At 44.1% G+C, this 21691-nt stretch overlaps 1 protein-coding gene across 2 annotated transcripts in view; it reads right to left on the reverse strand.

The window, feature by feature from the left end:
* The window catches only part of TNR (tenascin R), a 376963-nt gene that overhangs the window by 70312 nt on the left and 284960 nt on the right, over window positions 1–21691 (reverse strand). For both annotated transcript variants that reach the window (XM_053391240.1, XM_053391239.1), the window contains one exon: window positions 5326–5884. In XM_053391240.1, coding sequence (XP_053247215.1) covers window positions 5326–5824 — 499 coding nt within the window. In that variant the 5' untranslated portion in view covers window positions 5825–5884. The remainder of the gene's footprint in view (window positions 1–5325; window positions 5885–21691) is intronic.

A 21691-nucleotide genomic window follows, 5' to 3' on the forward strand; every position in this document is an offset into this window, starting at 1 on the left:
TAATGGTTAGGTGTCCCTTTACCCTTTACCATGCTAATAGGAAAATCTTGAACCTGGCCTGGTAGCAAATCAGTGCGGACCTCTGAGCACATATGTTAAATGTTGAAAAGGCCTCACTCCTGTTGGCAATTGGGCTGCTCCGCACGAACTGCAGATCAAGTGTGAGGGAAGTCGCACATTGAGTAATCCAGTTTGGAAGCAAACAGCACATGAACTAATGTGCTTCCCAGTCCAGGAATGGCTGTAGCTGTTGAACCAGCTGCAGGTGGCAAAAGGCACCAGAGGCAGATTTAGGGCAGTGAGAGTGGTGCAGACAGCCAAGAAGAGTGCCCAGTAAGCACTTGCCTGGCTTTGAGGAGGCGGCATGAGGGCTCTAGGACCCTGCCAGAGCCTGGCACCTCCTTCCCCAAGGGAGACGTGAGGGCTGCAGGGAGGGCATCAAATGGCTTTGCACAGGGCAGCATATTACCAGGCTCCACCCCTGAAGGCACTTCTAGCCACTCAAGTGACAGAGTTGGATCCAAAGCACCCCCAAACTGTGAACCTGCTCCTTTGGGGTGTGAATCCGATTAAGTTATGATCTGATCTAGCTGCTCAGGGTTTGCAGCTGAAATTTTAATTAGCTGACATGTCAGTTGAGCTGTCTTGCAAAGGGCTCTGATTTGATCTGGGAAGTGCAACTCTTGGGCATCTTTTCCCTTAATTATCTCAGACTTTATTATCCTCCAGATCTCTGTGGCGAAATGGAGTTTTCTGGTTCCTTTGCACACTGCCCAGAATTTAAACAGGAGACTCAAGGAGGGTGAAGTTACTAGCAGACCCTGTTTGTGCATCTCTCAAGTTCAGCCTCAATATTAGGCAAAGGGCAGGTCAGTCACTTTGCCTCTGGTGACTCGCTCCCAGCAGCCTGGATTCAAACATTCAAACAAAAACAACACTAAGTTGATGAATTTAATGTTGCTAGGTCTCTGGAGCCTCAGACTTTGAGACCCAGGCGGAGGAGCCTGGGAGGCAAGCCGTGATGGTGGCCTAGTGCTCTCCCTGCTGCAGCCAGGAAACAGAACCTGCATCCGCAGGAGCTTGGCACAATGCATATGCGAATGAAGTAACAGCAAGAGCTTTTATTAAGCTGAGCAAAAGACAACCTGCAGGGTCCCTTTATGCTAAGATTTTCCCTGAAAGCCGGTCAGGTGCGGAGGCCTGGCAGCTCTTGTGATGGTCCTTCTTAAAGGTCCTTCTTAAAGGCAATGCTGTGCTTGGGCAAGACAGCAGAATTCATTAACTTGCCGAATGTGGGGCCTGCTTGCTGTGAAAAGGATTAAGTGAGGTGGCGTGAGGAGCCATTGTTGTGTGTGTAGTAGTTTGTGTGTTTGCAGAGTGATGTGCCTGCTTCAGGTGTCAAATTTTGGCTCTGTCTGTGGTGTCAGCAGGAATCAAAGTCTTTTGTGAGGTGCTGCATAGAGAGAAAGAATTTTGGGGGAGAGAAATGAAACCTGGGCTAGTAGCCATTTTGAGATGAGTGCTCCTATTTGCCAAGTGGTTTTCGTCCTATGTTTTAGTCTCCTACATTGCCCTTTTACAAAACATGCAGCAGCAAATGCTGTAGTGTTTGCAGGGAAATGGGTTCCCTTCTCCCCTGCAATTTGGGGGCTGATCCGCAATGGTGATGTTTGCAAATGAGGCTGCCAGGTCTAGGAAAGCCCACATATTTGGAAGCAAGGATCAATTTTAGTATTTTTTCACTGGCTCTCCCTGCTGGATGTGTACACAATGTGATGGTAGGTCAAGGAGGCAGGCAGAAACTCTTTCAAAAACGCCTCTCTCTTTTACAATATTCCCTCAGGTGTAAAGCATTTTCTGTACTCTGCTTCTCTCTTTTGGGACTGAGATTCATTATACCAACAAACCCCTTTGAAAACCACCTTATTACAATAGCCTGCTGTTTCTTTAGTTTTGAAGAACAGACTTCTAGAGATGACCAACTGAACCGTGTCTTTTGGAAGACTAAACCTGAAGGTATACTAGTGAGCTCCACAAAGCTTTGTGCTTTGTTATTCAGATGAAAACCAGTGCTTTCATTATAAATGTTTTTGTTGATGGTTCCTGACTGCTAAAGATACTCTCCCAGGTGTTTTAACTGTGTGTGCATGCACACACGTCTGATTTATTTATGTTGGTTTTTTTACAGTTGCTAACGGCCATGTGTATGCTAAGGGACTTATGCATATGCAATTGGATGCAGGATTGCAGCTTCAGAAGATAGAAAGCATTGTATTCTTTGATATATTTCAGGTGCATTTTGGCCTGGCCTGAGCACCAATTGGGTCCACAAGGCCCACAATTTGGCCTCACTCCCACAAACCACACCCACAGGTAGTGAGGAACTAAATTGTGCAGCCAATCCTTGCCCAAAACAGGCTTGAAGCCACCAGAGATATTGAAGAAGACCAATGAAAACAGAAACAGGCGTGCAAATGGCCACTTTTGGCTTATTTGGCCATGTCTGGAATGGGGATCAATCAAGTGAATACAATCTGTATTTGCTGCTGTTCTTGCTTTCAGTCTGCAAGTGATACATGATTGATTACCACTCCCCCACCTCCCATTCTGTTTCTTATGAATTAAAATGAATGGAATAATGTAATTTACAGCTAGTGAGACAAAGGGAAGCAGTGCGACAAATGTAGGGTGGCAAAGGGTGGCATCAGTTGAAGTCACCCCCACTCAGTAGAAAGCAGGCTCAGTAGAAACCATACTGCTTTCAGCTACAAGAAGGTTTTTGCAAACTGTTGCCTCACAGTTTTATTTTAGGCTGCTCAAGATAAAGCAATATGTCTTGCTGAGCTTTACTGCTTCTACACTCTGGGTTTTTAAAAATGTTTTTATTAACATTAAGTCTCTACATTCTGGTTTTGATTGGCTGTCTGACAACAAGGGAGAGACTTCCTCAAGATGTCGAAGTCTCTCTAAGGTAGTGTTTCTCAACAGTTTGAACCTTTCCCTGAACCTTTATCTCCCGGACCTCCCTAACGCACCAACACTCAGGAAGCCCTGTGCGCATGCCAAGCTAAGCTTGGGTTCAGACTAAGGCTGAGCTCAAAATCATTGCTTGAGAACTCTCAGCTCAAATTGGTGCATGCAATCTGGGCTGCCAGAAAAGTTGTGTGTTTTTTTTAACTGGGCAATAGATGTGGTGAGGATTAAATGAAATGCTACCACTGATATTGTGGCCCCCAATGAATCTTTTGAAGAATTTTGACACCCCATCAACTTTTGTCGTAGTCCTCCTCATATTCAATGCTTCCGAGTGTTTTTGTTACTTGGGGAGGGGGTGGATTTTCACTCAACTCAAAATATTCATTCAGCCATGAAGCTAGCTGGGCAAGTCATTATTTCACTGCCTAACCCACCTCGCATGGAAGTTATGCAGGCAACATAGGACAACGCCTCATGCATGCCATCCTGAGTTCTTTGAACAGAGGTTTGGTTACAAGGTTGATAAATGATATAATAAATATGTAAACTTCTGTTTGGCAGATGAATGTGTAGAGATTCTCACACTCAGTCCTGGATGTGTAGACCACTGATTTCTGCTTCTGCGCTTCTCCATCTCATTCAGAACAGAACTTTAGCATCTCCCTTAGCAGGGAAATGAGCTCCCAACATGGGCTCACCTTGGACATTTCTCATCTAGGAGAGATGTAAAAGCTCTGTTTCAATTGTGATGGATATATGCAGGGAGAAAGCACAAAGCGTTCAGGTTAACTGGTCCCTCAACTTCTCCATCATGTCTGAAGCATTGTGCATGGAGGAGGATGCTTTCAAGCCTCCCAGATAAGACAATCTCATGCATGCATTTTCATTCTTCAGCACCCCCTGGACAGCTCAATAGCCAGAATTGTCCCTCTGCTTCTGTCTCACCACTATCAACAAGTTTTAGCTTCTAGTTAGTCATTTCACTAGTGTGTTTGGTGGCCTAGCACAGTGGTCCCCAAACTGCTCCGCCCCAGATCACTTGAAAACTGCTGAGGGTCTTGATGGACCACTTAATGATTATTATTTTTTTGGCTGATTATAGCAATCATAATGTGCTATGCCAGGTGCTCTATCATTTTAATTGTATTTTTATTGCTTTTTTATTTCTTATACATTGCATTGCATTACAATATGAATTCCATAGAATTCAAATCATAATACAATAAAATCCAATGCAAGAAATAGAAGAAGCAATAAAAACCAATTCAAAAAATCAATATGAATAGTTAATGCAATAGATGTGCTATCTCCCGACTTCAACTACAAATTCACAGCCATGCTGTAGGCCGTATGAATGAAGCTTGTGGACCACAGTTGGTCCATGGACCACACTCTGGGAACCCCCCACCTAAGAGTCATGCCTAAGCGCATTCAGGTATCTTCCCCCTAAATCAGCTAAATACCCAGTGGCTGAAAGCTGATCTTGGGACTGACCTCCCAAAGCCAGCAAGGTGTGATATATACCTGAACGGGGAAGCACAGCAACCTGCCAATTGGACACACATCCTGCCCAAATGGATAAGGAGGGTCCCCCAATTTCGACCTTTCCATATGATTAATTAATTTATTTTGTCCATGACATGTCACTAGGCATACCTTTAACTGGGTGGCTTGGGGTACATACTTGTTGTGTTTTGTTTAGGGTGGTGGGGAAAGAGAGAGAGGTGTAGAAAAAGGGAGAGAAGGAGAGAAAGATAGACACCTGTGGTTTTTAAAAAATGAAAGTAAATCTAATGTTGCGAGTTAGGATTAAAACTAGAAGAAGAAGAAGAAGAAGAAGAGTTTGGATTTGATATCCCGCCTTTCACTCCCTTTAAGGACTCTCAAAGCGGCTAACATTCTCCTTTCCCTTCCTCCCCCACAACAAACACTCTGTGAGGTGAGTGGGGCTGAGAGACTTCAAAGAAGTGTGACTAGCCCAAGGTCACCCAGCAGCTGCATGTGGAGGAGCGGAGACACGAACCCGGTTCACCAGATTAGGAGTCTACCGCTCTTAACCACTACACCACACTGGCTCTCCCAGAGCAAATTCCAGGTCTGCAAAGCTTGAGGGCCTTCCTGGAAATCTGAAAGCACAATGCAGAATTCTGCCTACCCCAGCAGTGCTTGGGACTCCAGCTGTTGTTGGACTACAACTCTCATCACCCCTGGTGGGATGATGGGAGTTGTAGTCCAACAACAGCTGGGGACCCAAGTTTGAGAAACACTAAGCAAATGACTCATAAATTCATTCTTTCTTTATTTGAAATTTCTTAGCTTTCATCAAGACCCCGTGGCATCAGTTACTACCTGTGGCTGCATTTTCTTGACAGCAATTGGAGTTGCACTGGTCACGAAGCATGGACACCTCCCTCTCCAGCATCTCAATCCTGCTCAGCAGCTCTTGTATGTCCCGGGAGGAGGCTGTACACTTGCAAGTCTGTTTGGGGAGGTTTATCCTGTGGGTGAAGGTGACCTGGCTCTCACTGTCTGAGGTCTGTTCGGTGTATTCCGTCATCCGGTCATCTTCTGAACTCACCTCTGGGTCAGAGGAAGCCTCTAGGGATGTTGCGCAGAGGCTGTCCAGAGGCACATTTATGTTGTATATATGGCTGAAGACCATGGGCTGGTCTTTGATAGGTGCCGTGTAGTTGGTAAAGCCCCCTTCGGCGTCAGTCACCTGTCTTTTGACTCTCTCTGTCATCACTTCCAGGCGGCACTCGAAAGGTCTGAAGATGGACCCTAGCAGCATTAAGTTGAGACTGACTAGAATGTTCCTTAGAACTGCATGTTCACCATCAGCCCCCATTTTCTTAGGAAGGGCAAGAATCTTCTGTCCCAGCGTTGGAAGGCAGGGTTCTAGTGGAACCTGAAACAAAGCACATGAGGGGAATTTATGAGACCAGTGTTGGGAGTAGATCCTAAGAGAATATGATAGATTTGAGGCCGAAATCCTTTGCACAGACAGTGGAAACATCTATGCATGGAAGAAGAAGAAGAAGAAGAAGAGTTTGGATTTGATATCCCGCCTTTCACTCCCTTTAAGGAGTCTCAAAGCGGCTCACAATCTCCTTTCCCTTCCTCCCCCACTACAAACACTCTGTGAGGTGAGTGGGGCTGAGAGACTTCAAAGAAGTGTGACTGGCCCAAGGTCACCCAGGAGCTGCATGTGGAGGAGCGGAGACGCGAACCCGGTTCCCCAGATTACGAGACTACCGCTCTTAACCACTACACCACACTGCAAGCATAAGATTAAGTGTGTGTGTATGTGTGTGTGTGTGTGTGAGAGAGAGAGAGAAGGGGGGGGAAGGTTGATTGGGAAGAACCAAGCAAAAATGAACAAAACCCATCAATTTTCAATTCAGTTATAATCCACAATTAGGAAAAGTGAAGGGCAACAGTTACAACTATTATTGCTGACAACTAGTTTACCTCTAAGCACTTGCAAAGTGTTTTACAGTCTTAAGAAAACAATGTTATCCTCACTTTCCTAGGCGTAAGCCCCATGAATTAAATGAGATCTCCTTCTGAGCAGAAAATATAGGATTGCATGATATGTTCTCAGGGAACACATAGGCCACACACTGATGTCACAGCGCCATGCAGCTAATCAGCTTTGCCCATATGATGACATCTCTGAGGGCAAAGGGAGGATGGATGCTTTAACTGAGATTCCTGCATCGCAGGGAGTTGGACTAGATGACCCTCAGGTTCTTTTCCAACTCTACAATTCTGTAATTCTGTGATTCTATGAATTACTCACTTGTGTATGTGTGTCTTAAGTGAAGTTTTTTAAAAAAACTTTAAAAAACATATCACTGCACAAACAGACATTTTTTTTTTAACAGGAAAGACTTCCCTTAACAACAAAATAAGGGGCAGGGGAGGCAGCCACCCTCCCTGGCCTCCAATGCTTCAATTACAGCCTAGAGGAAGACGTCATGAGATATCTCTTCCTATGGGGCCTTTTCTGATCAGCAAGTGCAGCCAGCTGGGGAGGTTACAGAGCGTAGGAGAATGGTTTAATGGGAAAATGAACACCCACAGTTGCATCTCAGTGATAAAGCGAGTTCAACTCTACACCCCCTGATATTATATGAAAATGAGGCAGAAAAAAAGGAACAGGTGAAGAAAGCTTTCAATAAATTAGAGGAGAGATTTCTGAATAGCACTAGATTAAGGTGATCGTCTTGCCAGATTGCTTGGAGGTTTCACTCCCCCCACTTTAGTTCTGCTCCGTCGGCAGCACTTAGGTTTCGAAGGCATGGCTTCTGAAAAGAGCTAAACTAATAAGTAACCTTGATAATGAAACAGTCTGCTTAAAAGAACAATTCAACCCTGTAAAGTTAATTGCATTCACACTTACTCTCTCAAACATCAGTAGTTTGATGTTCTCCAGCAGTAACTCAGTGGTATTGGTCTGGTGCTCTGAAGTGTCTAAAGCAGCACTGCTGGTGCAATGAGCAATAATTTACTCCAGTTCGCTTTGGTGCATCTGTACAGACCACGATTATGTACCTTGTATCTGAACTTACCGCTGGAGTAAGCTGCAGCTGTTTGAGGTGGCAGGTGCAGCAGACACACATTTCCCCTTCCTTGCTCACTGAAATAGCTCCACAGAGTAGAATATGATGAAGAACTTAGCAGTATTGTACTGGAACAAAAATAAGGATCCCTACTTTGGTCCCGCTGCAAAATGCTCTAATGCACAGGAAGTTGAAGGACCCTCTTTCATTGAGACCACAGAGATGCTTAGAGATCTGAGTCTGAAGAACCAGGAGCCACAGAGAATGATGAATAGGATGTGCAGGACCCAGGAGCCACTTAAAAGTCAAGGCTGTCCGAATGATTGCCCAAGACGTCTGAGCAAGCATGCTCTTAAGGAGGCAAAGCTGTTGCTCTTCAAAACATCTGCCACCTCAGGTGAATGTTTACAGGAGAGCTAGGGACTTGGGTGGGTTGTGTGTTGACAGGAAGGAAAGTGTAGGGACACAAGAACTACCCACGCTGGAAGAGTGGCAGACGAAGGTGATTGACTATATGGGACTGGCTGAGATGACGGGCAGAATCCGTGACCAAGGAAAAGAGACGGTGGAAGAAGACTGGAAGAAATTCAAACTTTACCTTAAGAACTGTTGTAAAATTAATGAGTGCTAAAATGTCATGGGTAAGGTAAAACAGATTTGCAGCGGTAAATGATTGGGTAAGAGAAAAGGGATTAAAGAAAGTGAATTACAAGTAATTGAGATTAGGGGTTGCTGAAAAAGTTTAAAACAGGGATGCAGAAAAGGGAGGCATGGGGAAGTCGTTGAAATTGGGCTTAAGAAAAAGAGGTTATGAAATTATACGTGTTTATATGTTTGTTTGTCTATGTATTGTGAGTTGTAATGTGTCTTAATTTATGTTGGAAAATCAATAAAAAATTTATTAAAAAAAAAAGGAAGTAAAGTGTAGGAAGGGTGGCTCCCGGTTTGAGAGGGCTCTAGGCAGGGTGCCTTCTGGTGGGCTGAATCTGTTGTTGGACCCTTGGAAGTTGACTGGGTGGCTGGGAACTGCCATTTTAATTTCCAGGAATGACCCCTTGGGATGTGATGATGAGAGCATTCTAGGACATGTTAGACCCAGCTGCCCATGTTCTGCCAGGCTGAAACTTTTTTGAGAGGGGGCAAGGCATGGGTCAGGGGGTGATCCTGCCAACTGCCCTAGGATGCCAGATGCTGAAATGAGTCCCAAATGTGGCTTCCTTGCTGCAGAAATCTAAGGTCTATTTCTCACAAAGGGCTTCTCCATCTTGTCCCACCACTTTCCCCCATGGAAAACCATTCTTTAGCACTCAATCAAAATAAATAAATAATACTTTCCCAGAACCCCATGTTACTTTTTTATTGTTATCATCAATTATTGCTACTTACACTTCATATTAATATTCGTAATATTAAGGAGGCACAATCCATTGTCACTCGAGACAGAGACAATGGACAGGCCAGCAACAAATATTCAGTGTAATGATAATTAGTAATCATCATAAAAATTCTTATGGTGTCATGGGAAAGTATTATTTGTTTCATAACATTTATATACTGCTCGACTTAAAAAACAACAACAACCCTCAAAGGAGTTTACAAAGAGAAAGTATCTGGAATTAAAACAATCTCTCTGTCCTGAGAGCTGTTTCCTATATTACCACTTAATGTTATTTGTTTCAAGGAACCTGTGATTCGGCCCTATTGGTTTCTGACAGTTTCCTTAGGCCTGCAAGCACCTTATGAAAGGGCTTGGCACTTTGTAGTCTTAGGGGGCCAATAGTTTAATGGAATCATCAACTGTGAGGAAAAAACTCCACTTCTTCCTCCCCACAACCCAGGTAGGTAAGGTTCTATTCTGCATATATTAATCATCACTGATGAAAGAAAATAATGAAGCGATGAAAATGTGACTTGTGATTGTTTGTTCCAGGCAGGAATGTGCCATTATCTCAGACCATGTAATATTCCCCAGAAACACAGCACTAGTTTGATTGAGGGGCTCCTGCAGCGGCAGCCAGTGCATTAAATATCATTAAACTACACTGCACAATCTTAGGTTTATTTACGTTTGTGTTCAGGACGCACAGATATTGCTTGTTAAAAGTCATTCCACCCCCCACCGGCACACAGAATAATGTGGTAAAGTGTCTTTATTTGCAACTGGGCAACTTTCCATTTTGGTATTGATTTGCAGTCTCTGGGTGGTAAATCCAGACTTCATGGGCCAAATTCCTCCTGCAGCATAAACTTTTTTCTTCAGTGTAGTTACACCAGTGCTAGATTAGACCTGCAGGGTGTTTTTTTAAATCTGAAGGGGCCTGTTTTGGAGGGGGGCTGGGAAGGTGCTCATTGATCACATTTCACTCCAATATGTCTGCCTTAAAAATCACAGCAGAAAGTCTGTGCCCGGCAGACAGACAGTTGTGACTCTAGGCTAAGGGAGTCTTATTATTCTTACTACAGCACCGGGGTCAACTTGACTGCCTATTGCTTACCTGCTGCTGGGAAATTTGTCTTACATTTAATTTTCATTGGAAGAGTAGTTTATGGAGAGACCTGTACAGTCTGAATGCAGTTCTTTCAAAGAAAAGTAACTTAGAAACAGGTGTTGCATTTACTGTTTTTCTGCAGCAATTTCATGCTATAGTGCTTTAGTGGGAGCTGGCTATTTGCTTTTATTCTGATAGCTTGCTGTAATTACTATGTTTGAATTTTCTCTCCTTTTGTATAAGTTTTTCCTCTTCTTGAAGCTAAGGATGGTTAGCCATACTTCACTGCAGGAAGGTACATAATGCTCGGTCAAAATGGTGGTTGATTCCCCCCCCATTGATTCCCCTATCACATGTGGGGGAATTATTTGCGCATTCAAAGCAATATAAGAATCCCTAACTCTGAACTGACTTTACTTCCCAATGTCATGATTTGGCTACTACATAGCCAAATCTGATCAGCGCAGTAGCATTGTGCACAAGTTGTGGGAATTTCACTGTACCTATATTTGTTGGATAACATCCCAAAATATAGGTCACTACAGCTGTTCCTCAAAGGCTGGACAAAAGACGAGAGTCTCAACCTGATGGAAAATACACCCAGTGTCAGTGCTGACCTGAACTCAGGGAGTGAATACTTTAAATGAGGCATTATACAATGGTGTAGATGTTATTTGATAGTTTTATGTAGTTTGATCTGTTATAACCCACCCTGGGACCATAAGCTGAAGAGGGGAATGCATATATGAATGGAAAGATAGATAGATAGTGATTGTTATAATGCTTATTTTGGGATCTACCAATTGCTTCAGAGCAAGGGCAGGGTGTTTCAACCGGGGTATAAAAAAAATAGCAATTTATAGTAAAAAACAAATACAAAGAACTGAATCTAGCACGGAGCAGTTTTGAATCTATCATGGAGCAGCAACCCAAACGAGTAAAAAAGATATACAGTACAAGTTTATTTAAAATATGGCAAGCTTTTCAACTACATGAACTTATTTGGTCTTACACTTTTGCTAGCTGCTGTACAAGTATGCCATGGTCCAGGGGTGCTGGGTTGAGTAAAATATTGGGTAAGCCCCCCTGCATAATTGATCACATGATGGGGTTCACCCACACCATTTGAATGGCAATGCCCATAATTTTTTTATGGGGGCCTCGCTCCCTCAAATGTTTTATGGGGTGGGGCGAAGGGGCCTCGGCTCCTAGGAACTGACTCCTGTGCTGAAGAGGCTCATGTTCTAAGTCAGAGGGACAGGACTAAAGTGAAGAAAGAGGACCTAGCATGAAGGGGAAAGCCTGGCTTTCCTGCAAATAAAATTGGTGTTACACATAAGTATTCTTCTTATTATGCCACCATGGTGATCTAGCATCAATTTGTGGACACTGCGCACTGCCTGGTGCAAATGAGGTGCCTCTAGGCCCATTGACTTTCACGTTGTCTTTCATTGGTGTCCTTTATCTACAGGGGTGTAATTGAGAAATTACTCATCAGCAACAAAGGGTAAGCAACTGCAACTACACACAAAAAGGCCAATGTTCTTACTACTTAGCCAGATTGGCTGGGTGTTTTAAAGCATGAAACTAGAAAATGATCAAGGATGGGGAGAGCTACAGCTAAGTTTTGACTCTCCCTGCCCCATCTTTGTCCGTTCTGACACCAGCAGTCAGAAGCCCCAGATTCTCCTGGAATGATTCCATGCTGTACCTCCTCTGTTGTCAGCACTGACCCAGTTTCCAGGAGGATGCAATTTCCAGAAGAGAAGAGGCTGGCGGGATGAGGCCCTTTGACCCTCTCTTGCTGATCCAGTTCTCTCTCACCACAGCCAAGTCCCCCAGACCCATGTTTGCAAAGAAAAGATACGCACAATAAGAATGACTCTTCTGTGGACATTTGGTCACAATTGTTTAAAAAACTGGTGTACAAAGGATACACACAGTCAACAATACCCTTGTCGTATACCTGGGGTTTCCTATTGGTGTGCTCACAGGCAGAGGGAGATATGGCAATGGGAGGAGGACTGGCAAGGTAATGAGGTGAGTGGGGATTAGACAGTTAAGAGTCTTCCCCCTCTCTGGTCCCCATCCCATCCATCAGGGGTTAGGTTTTTCTGTCAGCCAGTCTTCTAGCCTTACAGTACTGCTTTGTAATGCCAGGTCAGGCAGTACCATAGTAAATCCTCACTTGTCCATGGTTTGGTGTGCATTATGCCAAGATTTGGATGGGTGAACTGGGTGGAGTGGATCTTACCCAGTGCTGCCTGCCTGAGTTTGTGGTAGGGCACCAGCATCAGCGTTGAGGCTTGGAAGGGGGGACATTGCTGTCATCCTTAAAGATTCCAACACTACCACCTGTCTGCTTTGGGATTTGAGTGCTTGTACCTGATATTGAGTCAGGGAGTCAGAACAGGGATGCTGCGGATATCAGGACACACTTTACAGCAGTAGCATGTGAAATTGCCTTGTATAATTCATAACTATTTTCTGTTCCTTGTACCCATGGGAAATGAAGTATCTTCCTCTCCCACAGCCTCCTGCATTAAAACAGCTGTTTACCAGCTTCTTACCTTTTGCAAAAACCCACGACCTGCCTGAAAACATGCTGAGCGATTGTTCAGTGGCGTCTTCGGCACTTGCAGGGTAGTTATCTTAAATTTCTTTAGAAATTATGGCTGTACTTTGCCTCTCTCCTTAATTGGTGAGTAATACCTGCTGCTTGAAGTGACATCTGTGGATGCCATTGCCACCTCTGCTCCATGGGAGACATGAGAAACATATTTCAGTTCAGGGAGTGGAGCAGCGTGGGTTGCAAGTGACGGGCTCTCATCCAGAGTGCAGATATTTACAAACCCGAGAGCTTCCTTAGTGCCGTGAGAGTGGGAGCTGTTTTGTGGATAAATCTACCAAATCACAATGTGGCTCAATTGCTTCAGTTGCTACAGTAGTCTGTGGGCTGTGTATATGGTTGTCCGAACCGATAAAGTTTTTTGCTTTTTTTAAATGGGAGAGACAAGGGGGCCAAAGCACCTGCAACATGGAACCCATTTTTAATTTACGCAATGCATGCAATTGTTTCCCCCCTTCTGTTTCTCTCTATGAAAGAAAGAAAAATGGCAGTGCTACTGCTGCTACCAAGCACAAGGCATCTGTGGGGCCTTCTGTGTGATTTGGACCTAACCAAGGAGTGCCTAACCCTCTTAGGCCCTGGTCCGCTTTACCCTTGGCCAACCCTCCAAGGGCTGCAGGACAGCAGTGGGTGTGGCCACCAGGAAGGTGCCTTATGCTGAGTTAGCCCATTAGTCCATCTAGCTCAGTTTTCATCTAGGCCTACTGGCAGGAACTCTCTAGGATTTCAGGTGCCGTTCTTTCCCAGTCCTGCCTGGAGTTGCTGGGGATGGAACCTGGGACTTTCTGCATGCAAAGCAGAAACTCTGCCACTGGGCTATGGCCCACACTCTTGTATGCACATGGAGGGAGATGCGCACATGGGCATATGCACCCACAGGCCCTTCCTCCCAACATGTTCTCTGTAGGTGAACTGAGGAAGGGCATGGACTGCAGACCCTCCAAGTGTTCCCATTTTCCAGGGACATCCTTGATTTAGGGAAGCCATCCTGGTTTCTGATTTGATCCTAGAATGTCCTGCTTTTCCTTAGGACACCCTAAAGAAGAAATGTTTTCATTGGAGAAATGTTGGAGGGTATGGTAGGATGTCCCTATTTTCACTGGAAGGTATGGTGTTATCTGTTCCCCCAGCCGTCTGAAGGCAATCCTGTATAGGGAAGGGTTTTTTAAATGTTCAATGTTTTATTATGCTTTTATATATGTTGGAAGCTTCCCAGAGAGACTGGGGCAACCCAGTAAGATGTGTGAGGTATAAATAGTAAAATTATCATTATGGAATGGGGTGTCCCTATTTTCATCGGATAAATGTTGGAGGGTATATGTACTGTCCTCTCTCTGCTCACCAACTGATGGATCTGAAGACTGGAGAGGGGGTGACATGTACCCCCAGGCCTTGTTTTCTTCCCTTTTTGCTGCTGCCATAATTGGTGAGGGCTTGGTGGGATTTAAAATTTGCTGGAGTGGGGGCTGGATCAGGACCCTGACCTGGGAGTTAGCCACCCTGGCCTAAAACCTAAAAGTGTTCCTGAAATTATTTCACTCCAGTCTGAAGTGTTGAATGTCTCCCTGCTATAAATGGTTCCCTTACAAACAGAAAACCAAGCAGGAGGATTGTAGCCACTTTTCTATGTGCAAGGTTTCTCCAACCACAGGGGAACATACAATTATGGGACTCCTGCACCTGCAGCATGAAGGTGATGGCATGATCAGTTTTCCCAGGAGTCTCTCCTGAATCTCCTGACCATTGTCTCTGTTCTCATGGTAGTTGAAGGCTCCAAACAAGCCCTACTGACCTTGGATTGCTTACCTGGCCCCAGGCAACAGCCGAGGTGTGACTGCATGAGAGACTCATTTGCAGCAATTGCTTCTGAGGAGCCCCATGTGGTGCAGAGAGGGTTGCAACCTGCTCTCTGGCCCTTCCCTGCCTGCCTTTTCAGGTTGGTGTGTAAGGTGCAAGATGGCAACTGTGGCTCTCTTAGCCAGCTCAGCAGAGACATTTCAAAGCTAGCCTAGTGCATTGTGAGGATTATAGACTTTGGCGCAGATGTGTGAATATGAAATTCCCCTTGCTCCTCTCTCTCTCAGGAGTTGAATGCGTCTCTGGTTCAATAAGAACAGAAGAGTCACTTTTTTCTTTCTCTTTTTTTTTTTGAAGAGCAAACACAGATCGACCAGTGGAGGAAATGAGAGAGTGAGAGAGGGGTGTGCATATGGAAAGATGGATGGATAAAAGGCAGAGATAAGAGGCAGAGGGAGAGAGAAACAATGCAAGGCTAGAGAGAATTCAATAGCGCGGAAGGAGAGATGTGCTGCAGAAACAAGAGATGCAGGGATAGAGCAGCCACTGACAATATATATACATTAGTTAACAGTCACATAAATTAGACAGAGAAGATAAAGTAACTTGATAAACAGATACTTTGGGGATCTATACCACATTGCCAATCCAATCCCCCTTATCAATATAATTATCATGGCAACCTTCGGCAGCCGAGGTAATGATGTCCTGTGGTAATATATAAGCACCAGATAATGGACTCTCCCCGCTGCTCCATTTTGATACAGTGCTAATTAGGTGAACTGGGGCCGCCATGCAGCCGGTGGACTCACGCAACTCAGCTCTGCTCCACACTCTTTGCTCTTGCAGAGTCTTTGCTGTCAAATGAGAATTGCTTCAGTCTGGAACTTTCTATTTTCTCACAGCACCAGGGTCATAGGTTTCCTCTGCCCACAAGGGACATTTCAAAGTAAGCAGAAAGGGATTTGTCTTGCACCAGCTGCTTTAGGCTAATGCTGCACAGTGGCCAGGAAAGGACGTGAGTTACGAAATTGTACCTCAGTCATGCAAATAACGTCTTTCAGTTTGTGTAACTAGACAGGGCCTTAGGCTGGAATCTTAGCCCCCAACCCTTGTTGCTAGATTCTAAGCCAGATTAGCCTGGAGAAGAGCCAAATTCAGGCCACTCAGCAGCGCCACAACATAAAATGAATTTATATCTACCCCTTACTGCAAGTTGGCCCCAGTCAATCTGCCATTTTTCTTTGCCCTGCTGCTTCTTCCTAGAATTTAGGGTTACTCCATTAGAAAACCCACTATTTTGCAGGATTTAGGGCTCATCCACAATTACATTTGCTCCTAATTTCTAGGTACAGGTATGAACTTTCTAAGTCTGTGTCTGAGCACTATTTTTTGCCTCACTGCTTTCACCAGGAAAACCCACTCTTGACCGCTGAAGCAGAGCAAACGACAATCCATGGAAAACCCAAATTTATGGTTGTTCCAGTTCAGCGGTACAGAGCGGGTTTTTCTGGGTTAAGCGGCAGGGAAAGTGTGGACCTATGCTTGGAGAGCACAGGGTGAAAGATAAGTGTGGATGAGCCCTAAGCTCCACATTTACAGTATGGGGGATGCTAGTAAAACTGACCTACCTTACAGGAACATGTGGTATATGAAACACTTCAAATACTTGAAATGACCACCAAAACACCAAACCACAACACCCCCCCCTTCAACAGAACACAGCGCACATCCCAGACCAAGGTCACCAAGACAATTGGGATGGCACCAACCAAGGAGATGGCAAATGACAAAGAGGCCTCAACATCTCCCCATGATGACAACTGCCCAACAACAAAAACGGACCTGAGGGAAATGGAACTGAGACTAGCAGAACTATTGAAGAACACAGTGAATCCCCTGAAGACAATAATCAGCAACTTGACCTCCAAAGTGGAGACTTTCACTGGCACCATCTCCACTCTAGAAAAGGAAAACCAGATGCAACTAAAACAAATAGAGCAACTCCGAGAGGAAAACACATGTCTGAAAAATAAATTAGCTACCCTCAAAATAGGTGAGGAAGCACAAACTACCCCATCATCGTCCTTCAGCCCCATCCTAACCACAAACCAACTAGCTAGAGAGAGTGTCTTGGAAACTCTCCAAAACTTCTTTAAGGACAATGATGTGAGTGACATAACAACTACCCTCTTCTGGGACACAATGAAAGTGGTCATCAGAGGAGCCTGCGTAAAGGAGAGGGCATCCGTTAAAAAACAAACATCCTCAAAAATTGGTAATTTAGAACAAGGCATTACAACCCTCTAATCACAGTACAAACAAACAGGAACAAAAAAACCCCTCCTTAAACTTATAGAACAAAAAAGAAGGGAAATTGACTATCTAGAAATCAATAAAACAATGATTAACATCCTATACTCTAAACAACGCTTTTATGAATATGGAGGGAAGAACTCCAGACTATTAGCAAACAGCTGCAGGAAAAAAATCACTCAAAAGAAGAATATATTCTGTCACTAAAAAAAATGGTAACATAACATCCTCCACCTCAGAATTTGCTGGATTTAACGCCAATCTTTACACCTCCCGCAACCCACCTGAACAAGAAATCAGAAGATGCCTAGCAGGGCTGACCATGCCAACCTTAACTGCAGAGGAACAAGAATTCATGGAAAGCCCTAGCACCCCAGAGGAAATAGAGATGGTATTCAAAAACATGAAACCACCCAAAGCCCAGATGACTATAAGCAGAATTCTACAAAAAAATTCAAAGAACCCCTGATGCCTTACATGACCTGCCTATTTAACAACATCATAAAAGGGGTCCCCATCCCCAAAACCTGGACTTCTTACAAAATAGCCTCTATCCCAAAACCACTCCAAGATAGCCTCATACCGCCCAATCTCATTGATAGAATCATACCGCCCAATCTCATTGATAAACCAAGACTACAAGATATTCACATCAATCCTGGCTAACCGCCTAAAAATCTTCCCACACACAAACTAATCGCCATGGACCAGGCAGGCTTTGTCCCTGGTCGCAACATAACAGAACCCATTAGGAAACTACTGAATCTGATAGAACACAGCAAAACGACCAAACTCCCACTGACAGTCATGTCCCTAGCCCTTGATTGCTTAGAATAGAAATATCTATTAGCAGTATTAACTAACATAAAATCTGGCCCCAACTTCCTACAAACCCTCAAACAATTTTACTCCCCAGCCTCAGCAAAATGCAGAATTAACAATATGGACTCCAATACCATAGCAAACCAAAGAGGAACAAAGCAAGGATGCCCACTGGCTCCCTATTCATCTTGACCCTAAAAAGGTAAAGGTAAAGGACCCCTGACAATTAAGTCCAGTCGCAGACGACTCTGGGGTTGCAGCGCTCATCTCGTTTTACAGGCTGAGGGAGCCAGCGTTTGTCTGCAGACAGTTTTTTCGGGTCATGTGGCCAGCATGACTAAGCCGCTTCTGGTGCAATGGAACACCGAAACCAGAGCAGTGCACTGAAATGCCGTTTACCTTCCTGCTGGAGCGGTACCTATTTATCTACTTGCACTTTCTGGTGTGCTTTTGAACTGCTAGGTTGACAGGAGCTGGGACTGAGCAATGGGAGCTCACTCTGTTGTGGGGATTCGAACCGTCGACCTTTTGATCGGCAAGCCCAAGAGGCTCAGTGGTTGAGACCACAGCACCACCTGCGTCCCTTATCATCTTGGCCCTAGCAATCCGAAATCTTAGAGCAGACAGCTTTATTGGAGGTGGGCAAACAGAGGCAGACAGACTGAGATTGGGCTGGAGGTAGGCTGGGGTCCAGGAGGTGCTCAGATGACTAAAGAAGCCCCCATCCCAATTGTTGGACTACAATTCCCATCAGCCCCAGCCGGAATGGATAGCACCATGTTGTCAATATATCCATATATAGGTTGGCAAAAGGTTAAAGGGGTCCTGTAATCTGAAGGGCAATTAAATATTTCTAAATATTTAAAAATACTGAATTGAAGCATAGTTGGTGCTTGGCTTGTGCTAAAGTTCCTGTGTTTGTTGTGGGAGTTCTGCAGTGCTAATTTTTAAGAAAAAGGGGTGCCAGAACTCACCATCAATGCCTCCCTCATTCTCCTATAATGGCAATGGCGCCCACCTGAGAGGTGCGGACTTCAGGCTGAAAAAAAGCCCTGGAGTTCTCACTCCTAAATGGTTCATGAGTTTTGCTAGTTCTTCCTAAGGACCTGACTGACTTGTTTGAAAAGGAATTTGTCTTGAGGACAAACTCTTGCTATGGTGTCATCAAAGAAACTGAAGCTCAGGTCTTTACACCAGATGTACAGCAAAGCCATAATCTTTTTCTGTATGACTGAAAAACAAGAGCAGGCTTGTTTGATACAGAAGTGGTGGCAAAATGCCTCAAAGGACTTGACTCACAGTGTTTCTAGCTCAAAATCAATACTGTGGAAAAGGGCATTTATCTCTTTTTCCAACACTCTCGCTACCCCTGCTTAGGCCTTAGGCTTAATTGATGGAATACCTTGCATTAATAAACTCTCAAGTCACTTCAATTGCTGATTAACAATTTGTTAATCAGAACCAAATGGCTCCTTGGATAACAAGGGGATATTGGGCTTGTGGGAGAGATATATAAGCACATTATCCTTGCATCAAAACACTGTGCTGGAAGAGCTTCAAATTTGCTGTGAGCTGATAGTGCCCTGACAGTAAACATAGGTTATGAAGAAGCAAGGTGGCCAAAACTGCCTGCTATTCTCTTCTGGTGTCAACAAGAGTTGTTGATTCATGCCATAGCCTAGAAACCAAAAAACTGTAATACCATCTATCTCTCCTCATGCAGAAGAGCCTTCAAGGTACACAGTATATTACATTTAACTGGGTAAATGCCTACTGGAATTTGAAGCAATAATTCCACAGGAATCATTGGGCACACAGTGCAAGAGAATGCAATTTTGTGCAGGCTTTACTGAACTGAACTGAAGAGGAACTGCACAAGACCACTATTGAGTTTGCTTGTTTGCTTTTTATTTATTAAATTTCTAACCGCTCCACTGCAGAGCTCTTAGAAAAGTTTATAATAAAATGCAATAAATCTTTCATGTCGGGGTAGTCCAATATTGTTGGTGCATGCTGCAATTTTCTCCCTTTTAGAACTGTCACTGAATTTTGCCTCAAACAAAATTTGTACTGAATCTGGAGGGTTTTGCTCAGATGCAACATCCATCAAAATGTTGAAGGTGGTTACAGTTTGGGCTCTAACAATTCAAAAGCAAACAACAGAGAGAGAAAACGTAGGATGACTGCATATGTGTTGTCTTGAATTTGTGACCGCTCAGTCATATGATTGTCCAAATAACTTTAAAAAAGGGAACCCTACTAAAAATCTACCCTTAAAAAAGAAAAAGAAAATTCCCCCGGCTACAGGTTCCTAATAATAATAATAATTCAATTCAATTTATATGCTGCTTAAATGTTAAAATGGATTTCACATCTCAGCATTTCTCAAACTGCAGAGCCTGAGCAGGCATCCGGGTGTTTTTCTAGTGCCATGGAAAGTTTTCAGTAAGTAACAGACTAACCAGATCTTTATAACTAAAAATGCCCACGACTTTCTGACTATAATTAAGCAGTATTAAACAGGGACTCAGGCGTATGACATGTAGAAGGGTTTTTGTGCCAGATGCCCACTAATTCCTCCTCCTCCTCCTCCAGCGCCACGTCTAAGTCCTTTTCCCACTTGTTCGTTTAATTAGTTTTCTTCGTCAGCTTCCCCAATGGAATGCATTTCTAAATCTCAGGTATCAGGCCCTTGGATCCAGTTCTATCTGTTGTAGGCAGTAGGCAGGTGTTTAAATCTCATGGGATCTCTTCTAGCTTCTGCAAAGATGTTGGGGAACATAACAAAATGACACATTTACAGGAAATGCAACACTGGGATTTTATCTGGCTTCAACAGAATGGCAGCTTTTTAAGCCTGTTCATCTTGTGTGTGTACTCCAGATACCGAAAGTTCTCTTTGCAGTCCCAGAAATGAATAGTGAATGGGTGATAAAAGAAACAGATTCCTTCTCCAACCCAAAGTTTCAGTGTGTGCATTTCCTGTCGTCACTGTGGCTTTCACCTAGAGCAAAATTAGGGGATCAATTTAAAGGGTGCTGATTAAGTGAAGCAGCTTTAGGAACAAGACCACCTTGGCAACTGTAGAAGTTGCAAGTGTCTTGATAAGATCAGTGATTTTTCCAGGGATGTTTCATAAATGCCTGTCCTTCCATGGATTTCTCCCTAACTGACAATTGGTGGCCGTTCTGCTCAGCTGCCCGCAACTCCTGCCACAATTCCCTGAAGCTCTGGAGGATGGGGCAAAATAAATATCCTGGTGTTTCTGGAAGAAATCAGAAATAAAACCTGGGAGAAGAAAGGAAATAACTTTTTACAAGTCTTTTAATGCAGGTACAAAAAAGGAAGAAGCTGCCAACATCTGTGCACTGCTAGTGCTTAATTGACACAACAGAATCAACCAATCAGAGGAAGGGGGAAAACACAACAAAAAATGGCTATGATCAAAATAGGGGCCTTTCCCACAATCAGCTGGACTATTTTTATCCATATCAAATACTTTTGCTCTAGGGAAGAAGAAGAAGAAGAAGAAGAGTTTGGATTTGATATCCCGCCTTTCACTCCCCTTCAGGAGTCTCAAAGCGGCTAACAATCTCCTTTCCCTTCCTCCCCCACAACAAACGCTCTGTGAGGTGAGTGGGGCTGAGAGACTTCAAAGAAGTGTGACTGGCCCAAGGTCACCCAGCAGCTGCATGTGGAGGAGTGGAGATGCGAACCCAGTTCACCAGATTACGAGACTACCGCTCTTAACCACTACACCATTACACTACAATGGGGGAATATGCGAGTGCATCAAGTAAAGAATGTCCGTAGCCAGGAGCAGTTTGCTTATTACCATGTAAGTCATTTGTTCAAAATGCTTGCTTGTAAGTGGTGCCATCAGTCACTTCGTGGCACACTCTGCCTCTGCCCACCGGCGGCTGCTCCCCAAAGAAAAGACACAGACAACATTCCCTGACTCCTCTCCCTTCACCATTTGTCTGTGTGCCTCTCTTTGCTATTAAAAATATACTTTTGGTATGAGCAGCATATTAGTTGGGATCATTGTTTTTGCTTCTAATAAAGATGGGTGTTCTCCAATTCAGTTAGAGTAAAGG

The sequence above is a fragment of the Podarcis raffonei genome, chromosome 6 (assembly GCF_027172205.1).
Source record: "Podarcis raffonei isolate rPodRaf1 chromosome 6, rPodRaf1.pri, whole genome shotgun sequence".
Classification (NCBI taxonomy): Eukaryota; Metazoa; Chordata; class Lepidosauria; order Squamata; family Lacertidae; genus Podarcis; species Podarcis raffonei.